Source organism: Anopheles maculipalpis, chromosome 3RL (assembly GCF_943734695.1).
Source record: "Anopheles maculipalpis chromosome 3RL, idAnoMacuDA_375_x, whole genome shotgun sequence".
Taxonomy (NCBI): Eukaryota; Metazoa; Arthropoda; class Insecta; order Diptera; family Culicidae; genus Anopheles; species Anopheles maculipalpis.
Genome location: NC_064872.1, coordinates 71,123,417 through 71,142,034, shown reverse-complemented (window position 1 = coordinate 71,142,034; position 18,618 = coordinate 71,123,417). Strand labels below are relative to the sequence as shown.

Sequence of the window (18,618 nt, the reverse complement as noted above, 5' to 3'; positions counted from 1 at the left end):
AAACATGGTTTTGAACACGCACAAGCTGAAACGCAAAAAAATATGAGATAAAGCGTGAAAATTTGTCCTGGCCGATGGGCACGGATGGAGTTGACTGATGGGTTTATTATTTACAAAATATTAGTGCTGTGTGTATCACGTTCACAGGAAGCTGTTGGAACAATCGAACGCTAAAACGTCCATCTGGGAAAAAATAATTCCCGTAGTATGGATGTTTTGGTGGAAAAGCATTGGTGTGGAATATGATCCGCGTCAATCAAGCAACATGTACTAGGGGAATAAAAAGGATTAAAACATGTTTAAAATCGTTTGCGAAGCAGTAGCAAAATGTTATTTAAAACTAATAATCAAAGGATTGTAAATGGCGGTCTTCTCAGTAATAAGTTGTGCGTAAAACAAATAGATAACAGTAGTACTCGTTTGATATGTCATGTGACACTTAAAAACAGATCCTAATTACTTCAATAACTGTGGTGAAATTGCTGTTTGAATATACAAATTTTTAAACTGTTTTTATTGATTTATTTTTGATATGGTGCATTCAAAGTTAGTAAATGATATTTTTCAAAAATTGCTAATCCTTTCAAGCTTTAAATCTTCACGCATAGGATATTTTTTAAGGTGTCCTATTTCCACAAGAGTAAACACTCCTTAATCGAAATGCTAAATTAACGATGTTTCTCATCCGTTTAATGCGCTTGCATTAATTTATATCTAAACCATTTCGAAAAAAAAAAATCTGTAATAGGAAAATAGCGAACTGGCAACTTGCTGTTCACGCTTGTCCGCATTTTCTTACCAGTTTTTTTTTTGCTGAACTCAATCGCAGACGCCCGGCCGCCCGGGTTCAGTTCACACATTCACTGCTCTACGTACAGCGCACTTTTACTTTTCAATCTCGCAAAGAGCGTAGATAAATCTTCATCCGAGCAGCGAGCCGATGGAATTGAAATTTTACATCCTTAACGTGTATGCGTGTGCAGAGCTCACCGTTTTTTTTGGTGCTTCATCACCGTTTGCTTATCGTTAAACGATTGCAATCAAAACGAAGGTGTGCTGAAGCTGCAAACTTACGACAACAGCACAAAAAAGAAGGCTTATAATTTCCGACTCGAACTCGGAGAAAACTATCAGTTTAGTGGGATGCTAAAATACATAAAAAAACACACAGATTGTAGATGGAATTGGAGTTATTTTTTGCTGTTGCGCAGTGGAAGTAAATCTCCAAATTCAAAAGAAGCATTTGCATTTTGCACGAATGAACTCCATAAAAATAAGGCTCGTCATGCTGTGCACGGACAAATGATAGCTCGCGCTCGTTTTCCCTTGCTGCACTTAGAAGCGGAAACGATCCCGCTTTACGTAACTCGTACGCCCGAAATCGAACCAAACTGTGGCCGGTGGCAAGGTCTTTTCATTTCATTACCAGCCTCCCGTGTGGGCTGTGCGCTGAGGAAAATGGTTGAGTAATGGACTAGCGAAGAAAGTGAATTTTCGCTTCCATTACGATTTGCCGGTTTCGTCGGGCCAGAGCCAGCGTCTTCGAAGCAGCGAGGAAGCAAACAGACAGACGCAGCACGCACGTACGTGTGCATCAAAGCCGTCTCACGTGGGTGAGAGAAACAGCCGTGGAGAAGTGGTCGCAAAAAATACTTTCGTTTTGATTGACGGAGACCGGATCATCGGATCGGTGGCGGTCCACATATCGTGTCGTTCGTACACCCTCCCAAGAGTGCGAATCAAAAAATCCTCCCCCAAACGGCGTTCCGGTGTGGCGATTCGGTTGGTGTTCGTGTCGGTATGTTGTGTTGCAGCCCGGGAGGGGACGGGGGGAGATTTCGTTCATTCCGACGCGCTTCCTGCGCTATCTGCGCGTCTATCGACCTTTACCGCTGTGCGCACGAGAGCGCACAACGCAACGGCGAGTTCAGCGTACGCTTGGTAACGTCATGGAAAACATTATCAACATGCCGCGAGCTGTTTGCTATTCAGCTGCTGCTGCTGCTGCTACTGCTAAGTAAGGCAGTATCGGAAATGTTCGAATGCGTGTCGGAGAGCCTGTTGTTGTCTGGCAGACAAGCGTGGACTGAATGCACATTTTGAGGAGGGTTGGACGCAACTCCAAACTGGAGCTTGCTGTTCGATAAGGCTAATAAACTCGGCGTTTACGATCGTTACGCCAAGAGCACGATCTAGTTTGGATAATCGAAGTTCCAGATCGAGTGCTTGGTGCTCTGGTAACCAAGAGCCTATCTCCAATGCCAAAGCTCTCCCATAACGCACCACAAGTCGTCTAGGCGTTCGAACTCGTTTTCTCGACAAAGCCCTTTACAAAACTGATACTACATGGGTTTCGTTCTACTGGGGGCCAACAAGGTGGCCCTCACCATATGATAGATGAACCAGCCAAAGCCTAGAAATCGTGGCACGCGTTTGCTACCACCGTTCCACTGCACCAAACTCACCGAAAACTTCGTTCGTTCCAGCTACGAATTGGTACGCCACAATTCGAAAGGAAAGAGAAAGGCTGCCAGCACCAAAAGTGGCTCCCAAGTTTCTGCTTCACTCTTGGTACTTGCATCTTGCCAGGTCTCGGCACTGCATCCACAGCGCGAGTAAGTGAGTTTCGGGTCAAGTGATTGTTCCGTTGCGTTTGGAGGCGCACTTCTAACGATCGTCGTTGTGCTGTTTGATGAATGGGCCTGAACTGTGGATCAAAACTTTTTGGCGGGTGGCGAGAACCAGCCGGCAGCCCGCCAGTGGCACCAGTCCGGATAGATAGTAATCAGCCTTTCATCGCGGCCAGAAACGTGTTCCGGGGAAGTAGATTTACCGACTTGCCCTTCGGTGGTGTGTCGTTAGCGGAACAGAAATAAACAGTCTTCATCGTTTGACAGGGTAGCAGCGCGTGTGTGAGAGTGTGCCCATTGGATGTATAATTTGATGCACCATGCATCACGGGAACTTCAGCCTCAGAGGAAACGCGTTTAGCGCGAGTAGAAGTGTCCAACCGAACCGGCGGCTGTAACATAAATATTGTTACTTCTTTCTACTTCTACTGCCTTCAGCCAACCAGCACATACCGGGAGAACTGGTAACATGGCTTTCATGAGCACCTCGGAAGCGTGTAATGTACGGTTTAAAGTGTTGCTGTTTTTTTTTTGTTTTGTTTTGCTTTTCGCTTTTTGGCAAGTAAGACTTCGACACCACATGTTTGCGTTGATATTAGCGAAGGGTGTAATTTTCTTCACGCCACCGCCTATGGCGGTACAAACATTGTACAATGTTCTACAATGAAGGTATGGATCTAATCAGCGTGGCGTAGCAGACAGCAGTAGCTTGGGGGACTTATAGGTTTACGCGAAAGATTGCATCTACCTTTGCTGAAGTTATAAAGTAACATTAATTTGTTGCGGTTAAAGGTTGATGGATAACGATGAAGATATTATCGTGTGTCAATTGGCGATATTTATCACGAGCGAACTTTTATGTTGTGATGTAATGGATGAGGTCTATTGCTGTTGCTAGTTTGGAATTAGGAACCAATCCAAAGCTTCATCATGTATCGATCGTGCAAATGTTGATCGGGAAGTAAAATCACTTAGAGTTACAAAGAGGTGTTCAATCAGGGTTTTGGTAAAGGTTTGCAACCATTGAAGGGAAGACTTTGAATGGGACAATATAATTATGGTTGATTTGATTTGTGCCCAGGATTTTATTCTCTCACAAAGAATATTTTCGCGAAAAATAATAATGTATGTGGAAAACAAAATCTGACGAAGACCTCCGAACTATCCGACACAGTGGACGATACGAAACCTGCGTACCTGGTTTATTTAACCACAATTTGAAACTTTTGTTTGGTTAGATAGCCGAGAGCTACTTTGCACTTCATTTTCACGCTTTCGATGAGAAATTTAGAAGAAAAACAAGAGGTTTTGAGCAGAAAAATCGTTGAATATTCAGCCGATATCCAGTCATGTCATACATCGAGTTGATATATTTCGCACTAGATACGCTGTCGCTTAAGGTATCAGCTCATGCTGCAGGCATGCAACTCAGTTTGTTGCTTTAGGCCGGACGAATAGAGCTTGGTTGAAAATTGTATAAACAAGAAAATCATGGATAATTCCAATCGTTAGCAATTTTTTTCTTGTTTATTTCTGGAGGCTTTGAGTTTCTAAGACTACTTTCGCCTTTCGACTGTATACAAGACTACGGGGGAATCGTGTGGGAATTGAATCTCAACCGAGTCATCTCTGATTTACAGGTATTACATCAGATAATTTTTCTCACTTTAAATGCGTTAACATTTTACGTAGTGTAGGCTTTACTTTAGTTCTTGGTCATCCTAACTCACTCATTAAGATTGGTTTGATTAAAGTCTTGATTGATTCAAACTTCATAGAATGCTGCCTTATTTGCTTCAAGAGTAGGAAGTAGTTCTTGTATCAGATTTGTTTGTCAACCAACCATCAGAACATAAGAATGAAAAAGCCCTCGACACACACAATTTACACCTTCGGTTGAAAACTACTCAACCAGAGCTTAACGTTTCACACGCAGATAATAACGGTAACTGAGTGTATTCCAAATTCTGCACCCAAAAATAAACCCAAACCTACCTTTTCGGCACGGTCATCCTGCGATAGCGAAGCAAATAATCCATGTCGATCGAATCGGTTGAAGAAAGGTTTTCGTTGCTCGGGTTTGCTACCAGTTGATCAATCACTTAGCACCCGTTCGGTGATCGTTTCTTTTCGCCGAGGGGCTGCAATTGAACGGCAAGCACTAAATAGCACCAGCACTGGCAATAATTTCACGGTAGCTTGTGAAAATTTTTATTTAGTGAATCACACCCACAGAAATTTACTTACACACTTGCAAAACTACACTCACAGCCAAACAGCTATACACATACAAATATGTAAACACGTACAAACACACGATCTTACTGGGATGACACTTTTGGCAACTGCAACTCTTCTTGTTGCTTCTTCAGCACCGTTTTGAGAAGATAAATTCCGACCCGGATTGTACCACTTTCAACACGATGCCCTGTTTGGTACAGGAACCTTTCACCGAATCACACTATTTTCGCAAAATCAAAGATGATATCCGGTTCCATTACGCTTGGCGTGAGTTAAGCATTTTAGCACAGTTGGGGCATTTAACTCAACTCATTAGAATTGCGGATGGGTGGACGACATCTCGAATCCAACGTGCGTTTAATCACACTTACAATGAAACACTTTCTTTGCAGGATTTTCCTGCCTGTTGTTCACTTTTACCGGTCGCTGGTGTCCAAGGAACGTGAAAAGTTTTGTTGAATAAAAGGATCTTATTTTTCGGCGATTTTCTCGTAGAACCGGTGAACCGAACTTGATCGAGGATGGCCAATGAGACGCTTTAGGCGCGTGGGTCTTCGCTTTGCTTGATGTTTGACAATGATTCGCGAATTCACACGCACTGGGAATGGGTTTTCTTGGCACTTCAAATTACGGCAACTGATACACTGACACACGGAGACAATTGGAGATAGAATGATGGAACAATTCGATTTTCATCACTTTTCGCTGCATTCGCCGAAAGCGTCCTGGAACGTTAAAAATATCTCTCCAGAACCTTTTTTTTCCCACCTGCTTTTACGTGAAATGGAATAGATGTTTGTGATTCGATTTGCTACTCAGCCTTACTCGCTGGTGAAAAATCAATTTCAGGTTCTGCTGAGTATTTTTCTCTTCCTCTCTTAACTTAAGGAAACACTTGACAAAAAACCTTACTTTTCTTCCTTCGCCAAAGTGCGGCGGCTTTTACACTCTCACAGTCGCCTGGTGCACGCACAACACGCGTTGCGAACTGTTCCGATTAGCGTTCGCGGTTTAACTGAGGTGCTGTTTACGGTAATTTTTCCGTTTATTTCTTTCGTCTGTTCGGGTGGCAAATACGGCCAAGCTCAACCCCGCCAACCGGCCAACCGAATGGGGGAAAGACCTACATTTCTGCGTTTAGCATCGTTAGGCGATCTCTTTCACACGCCCGGTCGCTATCCGGGGCCGGCCACGGGGCGCCTGTTGCTCGGTGTTTTTGGAGCTTTCCTGCTGTGCGGCGCATATGCTTTGACTCCCACTACTCTACCACTGCAACATGCAACCCATACAGAGGCAAACGCCAGTGTGGGGGGAGGTGAGATTTATGCTGCTGCAGGCAAAACAAACGCACGTACACATACACAATGAGCGCTAGACCCCATGCTGGTGGTTTGCATTTCTTGCAGACCTGCTTTTAACAGCTGTTTGGTACGTGGACGCGGTCAACGCCATGCGACTCTCGCTGGGGTAGGTTTAATGCTTTGGCAGTATTTCATTGTGTGTGTATGTGAATGTTTTCATTTTCAACCCACTTGAGAAGCTTTTAATCGGAAGGGGAGGTTCGTCGCTTGTTCGTCTTCGCGATCGTTTACGTGAAAAAGCTTTTTCTGCGCCGGGATGGTGCGAAGTGTGCGTGTGGTTTAAGTCAGGTCAACGGTGATTTTGTTTTGATCACCATTCGCTTAGTCGAAGGCTGTGCACGTGGTGCCGAACCGCATCGTATCGTGTCTGCAAAGCTCCGTTTACACGGTACAAAATAAAGGAAAATATATTTTGGGAAAATTCTTTCGCGTACTTTAACTTTATCAACAAAATCGTTCGCCTTTTTCTTCTTTGTTTCGGTCATTCATTGGCCACATTGTTTATTAGTTTTCAGTTTCACTCCTGCATCAATTTATACTCTTCTGGCGTTTGGTTTTTTCGTCTTCCCGTTTTTATTCTGCTTCTTTTCCTTTTACCCTCATTTTTGTTAGCTAGCACGCATACACTTCTTGGGCGATCACGATCACTCCTCTTCATACTGTCTGCGTTTATAAATCTGTTCTCTTCACCGTTCTTTTTTGGTTTCCTGCTTTTTTAAGTTTTTTTTTTTTGTTTCGTCCACTTGAACTGCATTTACCAAGTTTTTACTATATTTACACCTAAACAAACTCCAAACATTCTTGTTGTTTGGAGTTTTGTTATGTTCATGGTTTTATCATTTTCATGTTTGCTTTATACTTATTTACTCTTCTGCTGGTACTATCAACTAGTAAGGATGCTGTTCGACTGGGTTTTCCCTCCCCTTAGTTTTGCATCCATTCTCCATCCGCTCCGCTGCCTTCCAGTTACATAATATCGTTTTGCTTTGGTTTCAATGTGCATGTGGCGAATGTTTGGGTTTGCATTCGTTTCGATTGAGCTTGTTGTTGCAGTTGCAGCAACGACAGGAAAACAGTTTGTCCCCCCTTAGTTTTGTGCAAATGTTTTGTTTTTCTTTCTTCTACTCCTAATCTTACAAGACAAGGCTTAGATAAGTCAATGATAGACACACAGACACACACGCAGACACATTTACATTTTCCTGTGCCTGGGACTGTTTTCCGTTGCGCAACTGCTCGATTTTTTTTGCTGTTTGTGGCCTTACATTAGCTCCTTCACGTCTTTTGCTTCTTGTTTCTTTTACAAATAGTGCATGAAAGTTATCAATTCGGTTGCCGCGTTGCGTTCGACTTCCTGTGTTAGTGTAGTTATGTTTAGCTATACTGAAGGTCTTTTTTTGCGAACTTGTTAATTTGTTTCACGTTTTGTCCTGTGTTGTTTTTTTTTCAATCCACTTTGTGTTCATTATTTCTCTTTCTCTTTCCGTTTCGTACTTTTTTTAACTCTTTTTTGGAGTCTGCTTTTCCTTTTCCCTTTTTTCCTCTTTAACTTATGTTTAAATTTTTGTTTATGAATTTCTTTTCGCTTTTTCTACTTTAGGGATCGATAGTGTGCCTAAATTGCTCTATTTACCACTTTGCGTACGAAAACATACAAACACTCTCGTTCATTCCATACACACTTCCAATCGTTCATACTTACCAGCTACGAACCATTCGTCCCTAGTCGTTTGACGGTGCACAGAAACGATTCCTGCAGCAGGAATGTGCGTACAATATGTTAACCTACACTACGCTAGTTTACATACACTTACATGTACGATCAATATGATTGTAGAAAAGAAAGTGAAAAGAAAAACAAACCGAAAGGGCTGTAATGCATCGCTAGAAGCAGTTGCTATTTTACAAGTAGAAAAGGGATCAATTTGAACGTTAGCATAAGACTCAAGGATGAGCGAAAGAGTTGGGCAAAAAGTGGAAAGTAATAGAGAAAGAGAAATAGTGAACAGTGGCAGAGAAAATAGACTTTTCCGGATGGTTTGCAGTGAAAAAGTTACCGAGCTACCGGTCTTGTTCAAGGAGGTATAATTTTACAACAGAGTCTTCAATCAAACCAAATAAATCCAGCATCAATGGATGGTGTACGAAAAGCCTGCGTTGTAATTTAGAGTTCATATGTGTGTGTTGGTGTGTTGCAAGGATGAAAGTTCGTTCTTTTCCATAGAAAATTGGTTGTAATTTCTTCACGTTTGGTGCACTTGCTCTACCAGCTCTGCTCTACTATTCGAATTTTGTGTTATGCTGGTTATACTTGGTTGTGTTTTCAGCTAGCTTAATTTTATAGTTGCTTCCTGTGTGTCCTGTTTGTTTTATTCTGTTTTTCAGTTTGCAATTTTTCACTTCTACATCATTTTGATTCCGTTTTATTTGCTTCATAGCGTCGTACGGTATGTGGTTTTTTTTAATCTTTTACTCAACACTTCCTGCTTACATACGCACCTGTTGCTGCTTTGGTAACGTGCGATAAGAAAAAATATACATCTTTCAGCTACTTTACAGCTCTTTCTTCCTTTTACTCCGTCGATTGTGTCGTTCGTAATGGTTCCTAATGCCAAGAAAGTGCTAAATTATACGCTTTGTACGTATGAAAGTTGCCGTTTTTTCTTATTTTCTTTACTCGAAAACCAAAATGGAGATGTACATTTTGCAGCAGAATTTGGCTATTTTTATACTTTCTCTGAATTTGACTACATTCTTTTCAGTTTAAAGTATAATTGGAAAATAATTTAACATATCATTTCAACTAATCAATTTTCTTGAACATAGTTTGTGGCAGTGAAGTGTGTTTTTTGAGAACAGAAGGGATTCACTTGCCCTCGAAAGCAGTATAAACTTCATTTTGACAGTGTGGTGTAGACATTTTTGGCAATTATTTTTACTTATCTACTCCTAATTAGATCCACTCTAAATTGGATTATAATAAAAAGAAAAGAATCACTTCAGTCAACACAATCTTGTTAAAAATTTAAATAAAATTTCAACCTCACTAAAAACAGTTCCATTTGCTATTGGCGTTGGTTCTCTACAAGTTTCACGGAGGAAAAACCGTATAAGTTAACTTAAAAAACAGTAATTTTTGTCAAACCAAAATCCAAACTATCTCTCCATACTAAAATCATTCCCTAACGTATGATTAACAAAGTTGGTTTTAACAAAGTGTAACAACTTCACTTCTACTCCGTTTTTTTTTTGCATCAACTTGCTGTCCCACTTAGTGGTATCCGCGTGTGATTTCATCACTCCCAACCATATGGAGGAGGAGTATTATTCCGTATTTAAGCTATTTCCCTTCACCTATTCCCATCGGCCATGGTGGCTTCCCGTATCTATCATTTAAAATCGAAGACAGTCGCTTATGTCCTCCCGTTTGGCGCGAGGATACTATTCGTACTATCGACGCACGCGATAAGAGCGATATCAGAGAAAACGTGAAAACTAGCAAGGTATGCTACACTTTGAGAACTTACCGTTCGGTTCATTTGGTAGAACCATCCTATGGTTTCCCTCGCTCTCTCTCTCTGTTCTTTCTGATTTGTTTTGTATTTTGGTTTAGTTTGTTTTGTGTTTGTGCTTCTAGTTTTTGTTTTTTTTGTTTTACGTGCTGCTACATTTGTTCAACTAGATAGTTTAAATATATTTCTTGAGTGTGTGTCTGTGAGTGTGTTCTTTGTTTGTTTATTATTTGCTAGGAAACAGTGTTGATGCCACTATTTCTTCCCCATTTAAATCTTTACTGGCCACTCTCAACACTCAAAATTGGTAGCTTCGCCTAACTGGACCACCGATGGGGGGCATCTTTCTTTTTCATCATTCACCACCATTGTAGAAAGGTGAATGGTTCTCAAGAACCTTTTTTTTTGTAAACGAGAAAGATCATCCTCTTACTGGGAAAGTTCGACTTTCATTAGAATTAATCTAGAGTCGATCGAGTACATTCGATCTGTATAATGCTGTGTGGAAGGGAGAATGGTTTGTCTCCGCCATGTTTTGTTTTGTTTTACTTGTTTAACTGGCATCTCGCCACCTGGATGGTGGATGACTTGTTGCGTCAACAGTCAGATCTCGTTTGACACGCTAGAACTGGGTGTATGTACTGTTACTGTTTCGCTTACCGTGTGTTTTTGCTTGTACGTGTACGTGGAGTTGTATGATCGCTCACTCATTTCACTGGGTTTTACAGAAAGGAGGTGGAAACAAGGGAGAAACGAGAAAGGAAACAGAAAGACACTGGAGTCTGGAAAAGGAGGAATATTCCTTTGAAAGGAACGTAGCAGGAATCGTGGCGAAGGGGAGAGGGGCGGAGGAAACGGTGGTAAGCGATCTAGCAGTACGCCAGATCATCCATATCCAGGTAGACAGCATGTCACACGGTCGTTTCCCGGTCGACGTGGATGTATTCGACCGGTTGCAGCCCGTGTCAGGAGTCCGGATCGAAGAACAGTGGCTCCTTCTTGTAGTCCTTCTTCGACAGGGTGCCGTTAAGCGAGGCGGCCCCAGTACCTACCGTTGGTTTGAGCTTTTCGTTCGCTTTGCGACGTTTTTTCACCATCACGAGCAGACAGAATATGAGACAGGCGGAAATGGCCGCAGCAACGCAGCCGAACGCGGCATAAATGCCGCCGGGCAGCTCGATTAGACGACTGCCACACTCCTGCTCGCTTTCATCGTACCCGGACGGACAGTTGGGACGACCTGTGTTTTTTTTTTTTTTTTTGCAGATAGAGATAAGAGTATGGCAATCCCAATTGGAGAATGTTTAATTATACAAAAGTTATTGAAAGGTGTAAAATATCTGTTAAGGCTAGAAATCTTGAAGAATTCAGTAATAAGTAACTCACCATCACACCAGAGAGCACTGCCGATGCAAGCATCAAGCTCTGGACACCGATACTCGCACTCTGTCTCGCGTGGATAGAGTCCAAACTCAACCAACGTGTCATTGGTGGTGAAGTTTGACTGAAGATCGAGCTGCTGGATGAGTGACGCTTTTGTCCGTTGAATTTCGAGCCAGGAGAACCCTATACTGCCCGGTTCCTTGTGTATCGGTTCCAGTACCATGCTTACCGGCCTATTGGATGGCGATAAGACGAATACCATAGTCAAAAATAATTGTCTTTCACGTTTAACCACCCCAAAGCTCTTACCTGTCAAACGTCAGAAACGGCTGATTGCTCAACCAATCCTCGCTGAAGATGTGCAGCGCAGCCGATCGACTGGACGGTGGTGAAGGACAAATCACACGCATCACCTTCAACGGCACACCGCTGTACACGATCAGCCGGTTGCGCGTATTGCACTTGGAAAAGTCGTCTGCCGTCGGTTCCACTGGCAGAAAGCTGCCCCACGTGCGCACAAACAGGCTGCGATCCTGCTGCTGTGCCTCGATGTACCACGGCAAACCGTCACAGCTCGCTTCGTGCGAACGGAGCGGAAAGCTCATCTCATCCTCACCGCCCGAACCGCGTAACCGCAACCTCCGGCGGCACTCGGGCACCCGTATAAAGTCGTACGCCGCGTGGAAGTAAACGTCCGCAAAATCTTCGGAAATGTTTAACCTAGTTACGATGAACGTCAATTCCAGTGTGCGTGAGTTCGAGATAAACGTGAGTGGTGCGTTGTAGGTGCTGCTCGTATTGTCACAGAAGCAACCCATCGGGATGCGTGCATCCGGGTACGGTACGTCGTAGATGCGAAGCTCACCGATCCGACTTTCGGGATCGTTTTCGGACGGACTGCAACGAGCTCGTCCCGTGTGTCCATCACTCTCCGTGACGCAGGTCGCAAACTCGCCGAACGACACATTAAACAACTCAACGCGAACCTTCAAACCACCAACGGGGGAATAAGCGTAAGAAAATATCCCAAAGAAACACCCAACTTCCTGCAAGCAAACTTACCCGTTCCCCAACGGAAGCTTCAAATCGGTAGAGACAGGAAATGTTCTTTGCACCACCACGACCATGCAGGAAAACGTTCCGCGGTGCCTGGAAGTCTCCTTTGCGCTTTCGGAACACACGCGAACAGAGTATCGGAAGAGAAGGATCTGCGGCTTGGGTGAGATCTTCCTGTGGATCTCTTGGTTTCTTCTGTTCGCCTAGGTATGGTTCACCGCCCAGCTCTGTGTCCACAAACTCGTAGTTGATGCCAAAGCTCGACGGAAACAGTGACGTACCGGTCATGGTGTGGAATTCAATTTTCTGAAATGATGTTTCACAATCGATTCTCATCAATAAACCACTAGGAGACCTTCCTGGCCAGAATTAAACTACTCACCAAATCTCGTCCAGTGCTAACGTAGCTTTCCAACGGTGTACACGGTCTCATCCGATGGCCCTTGCTTTCGAGTGTCATGTGGTCGCACAGCTTTGGTGCCTCATTGTCGAAGAATTCCGCCATCAGGCGACGGGAACCGTACGCAGATTTGGACGACGGTTGTCGGTCCTTCCGGCCATGATCTTTAGCGAGATCGTAACCGGAGCTTCCCGACGAGTCCTTACCATGACGCACCGACTGTACATAATTGCCCGATCCCATTTCGGATTTGCTCTTGTGCTTGGAGTATTTATCCTGTCCGGACGATCCATACCCAGAGCCTCGTCCACGGCCCGAGCCCTCGCTTGGAGCCGTTGGTGGTGGCTGGTTGAAGATACTGTTCACCGTTGGTCCGTAGATATACTGATCCACCGGATTCCACACGTTATCCACGTTGATCTTGAGACTTTTGCCATTCTGATTGACGCCGGTGTAGTAACTGTTCACGGTACGATTCATGAGCTGCTGGTAAAGTGCCGTCGTAGTGGTAAGCCCCGGCAGCGATGAAGAACCGCCAACACCTCCCACTCCAAGCGTCGAACCGTACGCAGTGGTTGAAGGACCTCCCGGGGACGATAGAATAGTTGCCGGTGAAGTCGTACGCACTGGGACGAATGTACCCGCACTGTCCCAAATGCGTGTTCGCGTAATCCACGGCAAGGGAGATTCGTTCTACAGAGAGGCAGAGAATGGCGATAAACAAAACATTGACATTAAGTGGCCACTTAGTGCGCTCTGTCGTCCGCATCCCTCCGCAGCAAACTTCGAAACGTACCCTTCCGATGGTGGAGTTATCGCTTCCGCTACTGCTCGGCTGCAGTATCTGCAGATGATAGTGAGTGAACGAAATCCAAATCAAATCCGTCGGCATCCCGTGAAAGTAGTACGTGCAGGTCGTGTTTGGCGCGAGCGTATGACGCGGACTCAGCAGATGGCCCATCCTGCCACGGCGCGACAAAAGCACTTCATCTGTGAAAACCGTACAAAAGCGAGAAATGGTGAGAAAGGCAGAAATGTGGAAATTTCTTTCGGAAATTTAATCCTCGCTGACATGTAGTGTAAACTGCACAAACACGATTCCCGTAACACTCAGGCAGGGCGCCCCGGTGTCTCCGGATTGACGACTACACTGCTGCCGTGAATAAGCTCTTCCGACTCACTAAGATGATGATGTCACCTACCGAGGCAGAGTCGAAAGAGAGTTCCTTGGACGGGGGCGCTCGCGCACACGCTTAAAACGGAAGCAGGAAATTGAATTTATCATTCTTGCAACCAGATTGCCGTTTGCCGTCTCATTGTGTACCTCGGCCCGGTGGAACAATGCCGCGGTACGCCGTGAAATACACTCGACAACCAGTTTGCTACTGCCCGTGCCGTTCTCGATTGAACACCATCGCGGGTTTTAGAGCCATCTATAGACAGATGATGGAGCCTTAGCGCTAACGCTAAGCTTGATGTAAATTGATTTTCTTTCACAGGACTTCCGCGGGATCCGACGCGTGGGAGTAGGGTGATACGGGGGAAAAATCGTTTCCATGTCGTCTTGGTTCGCCGCTCCAAGCCATTTTTATGGCTATTTAAATGTTGTTTGCGTTCGAAATTGACGGAACGTGTTTCGGCCTGCGGAAGAACTTTGCTTTCTGCCTTTCATTGCTCGAAGCAACCCATCGCTTCAGGACACTTTACTGTGGCAAAGAAAAGCAATTGCTGTGACGCTACTGTGTGAGTCCCCGGCGCAAATTTATTGTCGTCCAAGCTGTCACTCAGCGTTAATGGCGTTTGGCGATGAGAGTCACTTGCCAACGTTAGGGCTTTGATTTGAGGTCATTAGAGTGGTGGCTTACCTGGGTTGGAGGCGTTGATGTGAAACTCACACTTGCTGCCCTGGGCAAAGTCGTACGAGTCGGAATCGGCAAACAGAATGTCCACGTCCAGCTCGAAACCACGATTCGATTGTCCGGACTGGAGCGGTGCTGAGAATGGACTGGAATGGAACGCGATCAGCATTTCCGGACCACTGTGTGGAGCATAAAGATAGAAAAGAAGCAGAAAACAAGCGTTAAACATAGAACGGGCAAAGGGATGATAGTAAAATGTTGCAATGATTTTACACGTTCGTAACTTCTCAATCATATCGCCGAGTTTCATCTTCAGGCTCAGTCCTTTTTTTGGAAGCAACTTTCATAAGCCCTAAGCTCCTACCAACCGTCGCCGTTTAATCCAGCACGTGTAGCAAGATGTAGATTACACATTCGCACGGATATCCGCCAACATTTCTTCATACAAACAGACACTCCGGTCTGATGCCGCTGCCATCGGGAAACATAAGTTATATTATCACCAAAATGAGAAAAGTTTTCTGGCGCTGTGGAAAAAAAAAACGTACACATATTCATGTACATGCGTCTTGCAAAAAAAAAAAAAAAAAAAATCAGAGCGAAAAATATCCATCGGGCTCCGGTAACGTATTCCGGAAAGATTGCATACACACTTCAAATAATCTTTTTGAATTACAATCCGGGATACATTTCTGTTGGTAGATTCGCACGCTTTTCTCGCTTTTCCACATTTTGCCCATTGTCAGCGTTACTGGAAAAGATGCTTAATGAAAGTTCACAGCTCTCCTACAGGCAACTTTTTTGCTTTTTCAATGATTCTTGTCCCTCGCAACTTTCTGCATGTGTTATGGAAGTTTTTTGGAATTAGAAGAATTAATTTTAAACCTTTTCTTTAATGAAATTCTTTTCGCTAAGCAAGGCATGCGTTCGTTCTAAAAATACGTTAAGACCTGAGCAAAACTTCTTGTTTTGCCTAAAGACAAGACTTAAGCTCAACAGCTCATCACGCGTACATATTTCATTTCGACGAGTTCCACGGCTGTTTGATTTTTCTTTTGTTCTGATGACGAGTGCGTACCTTAAGTTGAAGTGCTTTATCAGGAAAAAGCACACACTCACACACGTGTTTTTAATTGTTCAAAGTGAAGACAGCTGTTCCTCTAGTACTTACCGCGAAACGACGCGAGGTAACCAGTCGCCGCCGCAGTACTTGGCCAGCACTGGATCGTTGGTGCTGCTACCGTCGTAAAAGATCAGATGATCCCGCTCGCCGGTGCAGTCCGACCAGGCCCGTACCGCCCGTGAGGTTTTGTTTAGGCTGGCAATAGAGCTGTGAGTGAAATGTAAGAAAACGGGATAAAATACATTAATGAAAGTTTTCTTTTCTCCTAGTTGCAGTTTAGCAGAATATTTTTCATAAACAAGTTTAAGACGACTTAGACGTGTGTCGGATTGTTAAGTACAATTCCTTTTTTCACTCTCAAAGGACGATCTGATCGCATTGCTTTAAAAGTGATTTTATTTTGCCTGAAAGTATGCAATAGCGCGTTTTAGAAGATTTGTCATGTATTGTTTGCTTCGGTTTATGATTTTTGTAGTCTCTTAAATCTCTTTGATAGTATTTTGACTGTTTCCCAGAACTAGTTTGTTTGCGTTCTACAGATTTTTCATAGGTTTCCATATATTTTTGAAAAAGTTTACATGTTTGGTCGATTTACAAAACGCCTATGTTCTTTAAACAATAAAAAAGCCTAAAGAAATGGAAAATTATGATGTCGTAGTAAAAAATGGGTAAAAAAACCCATTTTTTGTCAAACAAAACTTTTTTTTTCTTTTTATTATTTTCTGTAACATGTCAGAATGCTTTTATTAGCTACATAAACAATTATATCTTCCACTCACGTTTCTGAATAAATTGGTAAAATTTCGGAACAAATTATTGGGAAATTTTCTTTCAGAAAATAAAAATAAAATTTCAGATAAAATAACATAAAAAATCCAAATGAAACCGTCAAAAAACGCTCAAAAAACGCAAAAAAACAACCTTTGTACAGTTCTAATATAAGAAACACGTCCAGGATATTGTCAATAAACTGTGGGAAAGCATCAATATTCATCGAGATACCCTGTATTTAATGCTGCATTAATTAGAGAAAGCTATTTATAGAAAAAGCTATTTATTTTATTTTATTTATTTTAAGTATGACTGCTTGCGCCGTATTGTCAATATCGCGTGTGATTAATATGTATATAAGCAAGATAATCAGAGCATTTTCTCTCTTTTCTCCATGTATACACACAAACACACACAAGCATTGTTGTGTTTCAGTAATGTGTAAATTCATAATATTATGCTATAAACCGTTCTGGTCACTTGCCATACCAAATGATCTATGAAATTAACGAACGAGCCTTGCTCTATATATGTGTGTCCATTTAACAAACAATTTTCCGATCTACTACAGCTCACAACGGTGTGTCTTTACATGTCAAGCCAATTTGAAAAATCCCTACTCACATGAAGTCATGGTGTCGTTCGTTTTGGTGACGAAAAAGCACACAGAAGTGAAATAGAAACGATTCTTTCGGTTGGCTATGGTCGGAGGGCCCTGTCTATCGGCACATCAGTACGGTTGAGTTTGAATCGCTTCAAACGCCCAGAAACCCCGTGTGAACGTCAACTTGACCGTCGCCCTAATGCACCGGAAATATGTGACGAAGGAGCTTTCGCTGACGGAACTCCGATTGCTGGTGGTTTAAAAGTTTTAATGAGAGCACCGGCTAACAATGCCAGACACAGTGCCATACACATACACTACGATCCAATAGAAACTATTTGATGCAAGGTGGGTGATCGTCTGTGTTTGTCCACTTGCCGGTAGCGGGACTCCTTTGTGACCGATTGTTACCGATGTCTGTGTGTAAGATAAATCATGGTCCTTCGGACCGCCAGAGAGAACGATACCAACCTGGATGAGTTGAAATAAACTCCTGTCAACGTTTTTTCGTCGCCCACTTTTTACAGCCCCACTGGGCGATTGTTTCGGAGGTTCGCAATTAAAAAAGTTACACCCCAATCGGGTCCACCAGTGCCAGAGCTACTGCAAAGCCTCCACAAACAATCATCTGACATGTTGTTTTGTGACGCGGATGTGCATCGTACAACTGCTGCTGTCTCTCCAGTCGTTGGTTTCGATTGCAATAGAGAAGTGATGCGTTAGCAGCCGTCAAGTGTGCTTCAGAAAACGAGGCCTTTTTTGTTCGAAAAAAAAAAATGGACTATCAACAAACAAAACACAAAAAAACACGTTTGCATCGCAAGCAGTGAATGTTTATGCGATGCCCAGAAAAAAACCATATTACAAGCACAGAAGTAGATTGAAAAGTTGCACTTGCAGGCGGTGAATGATGAGATAGTAAAGTGCATTTTATGCGTTTGTATGGCAAAATGCTTTCCTTTTTTTTTTTTGTTGCTACCCTCACCGGAATAACACTTAAAGGCTCCTGTCGAACTCTCCGCATGATGATTCCATCCGGAGTTTGTCGGGATGATCATCGCGTGTGGATTGTTTTTTCCACAAAATATTCATATTTACACACCCACCCACCCAGCTCAGGCAAGGCAAAAATATACGCGACCAAAAAAAAAAAAGGGGAGAAAATTTAGTTTTCCCCTCCCTGGGCAGGACCCCGGACCCGAACAACGTGAAAGCATCATGTCCCGTCGGTTAGCGTTCAGCGGTGTGTGCCATCTTTTGGCGCTGGCAAAATGGCAAAACTTTTCTCATAAACCAAAGCTCGACAACACACACACTCCAATTGCTGTTTTTGGGCTTGATTCCGGTTTTCCCACTCCTCATTCAGTTCTCGTGAACCTAGCGTGTGCGTCTGTTTGTCCAACAAGCGCAACAATAAGCACAAGAACAGCAAAGAGTGCTTACAAAACCAACACGAAAGCTACATTGAATTGTAAGTGGCTTGTATGTATGTATGTGGTCCCCTTGGTAGAGCGAGAATGGCAGCGTACACGCGTGAACGAATTTACTGGATCGTACAGCGAGAAATTTCGGTCCCTCGCTTGCAAGCAATGTGGCGATGCGGTTGCTCTCCGGAAAAGGGAACTATCAGCGGGGGAAAACGATTTGCAACGAATTTTTGATACTCATACCCATTTCG

At 43.4% G+C, this 18,618-nt stretch overlaps 3 protein-coding genes across 3 annotated transcripts in view; 1 reads left to right on the top strand and 2 right to left on the bottom strand.

Annotated features, from left to right (window-relative positions):
- The window catches only part of LOC126562388 (heparan sulfate 2-O-sulfotransferase pipe), a 122,378-nt gene extending 117,708 nt beyond the window's left edge, over positions 1-4,670 (bottom strand). Inside the window, exon 1 of the mRNA XM_050218892.1 lies at positions 4,626-4,670. Coding sequence (XP_050074849.1) covers positions 4,626-4,669 — 44 coding nt within the window. The 5' untranslated portion in view covers position 4,670. The remainder of the gene's footprint in view (positions 1-4,625) is intronic.
- Positions 1-18,618, top strand: part of LOC126562723 (E3 ubiquitin-protein ligase RNF185-like) — a 382,489-nt gene that overhangs the window by 237,721 nt on the left and 126,150 nt on the right. The window lies entirely within an intron of this gene.
- The window catches only part of LOC126561443 (uncharacterized), a 53,261-nt gene continuing 45,251 nt past the window's right edge, over positions 10,609-18,618 (bottom strand). The window contains exons 7-14 of the mRNA XM_050217591.1: positions 15,614-15,772; positions 14,449-14,621; positions 13,380-13,573; positions 12,566-13,276; positions 12,190-12,489; positions 11,437-12,113; positions 11,131-11,360; positions 10,609-10,984 (exon numbers count right to left, since the gene is read on the bottom strand). Of these exons, the coding sequence (XP_050073548.1) occupies positions 10,710-10,984; positions 11,131-11,360; positions 11,437-12,113; positions 12,190-12,489; positions 12,566-13,276; positions 13,380-13,573; positions 14,449-14,621; positions 15,614-15,772 (2,719 nt within the window). The 3' untranslated portion in view covers positions 10,609-10,709. The remainder of the gene's footprint in view (positions 10,985-11,130; positions 11,361-11,436; positions 12,114-12,189; positions 12,490-12,565; positions 13,277-13,379; positions 13,574-14,448; positions 14,622-15,613; positions 15,773-18,618) is intronic.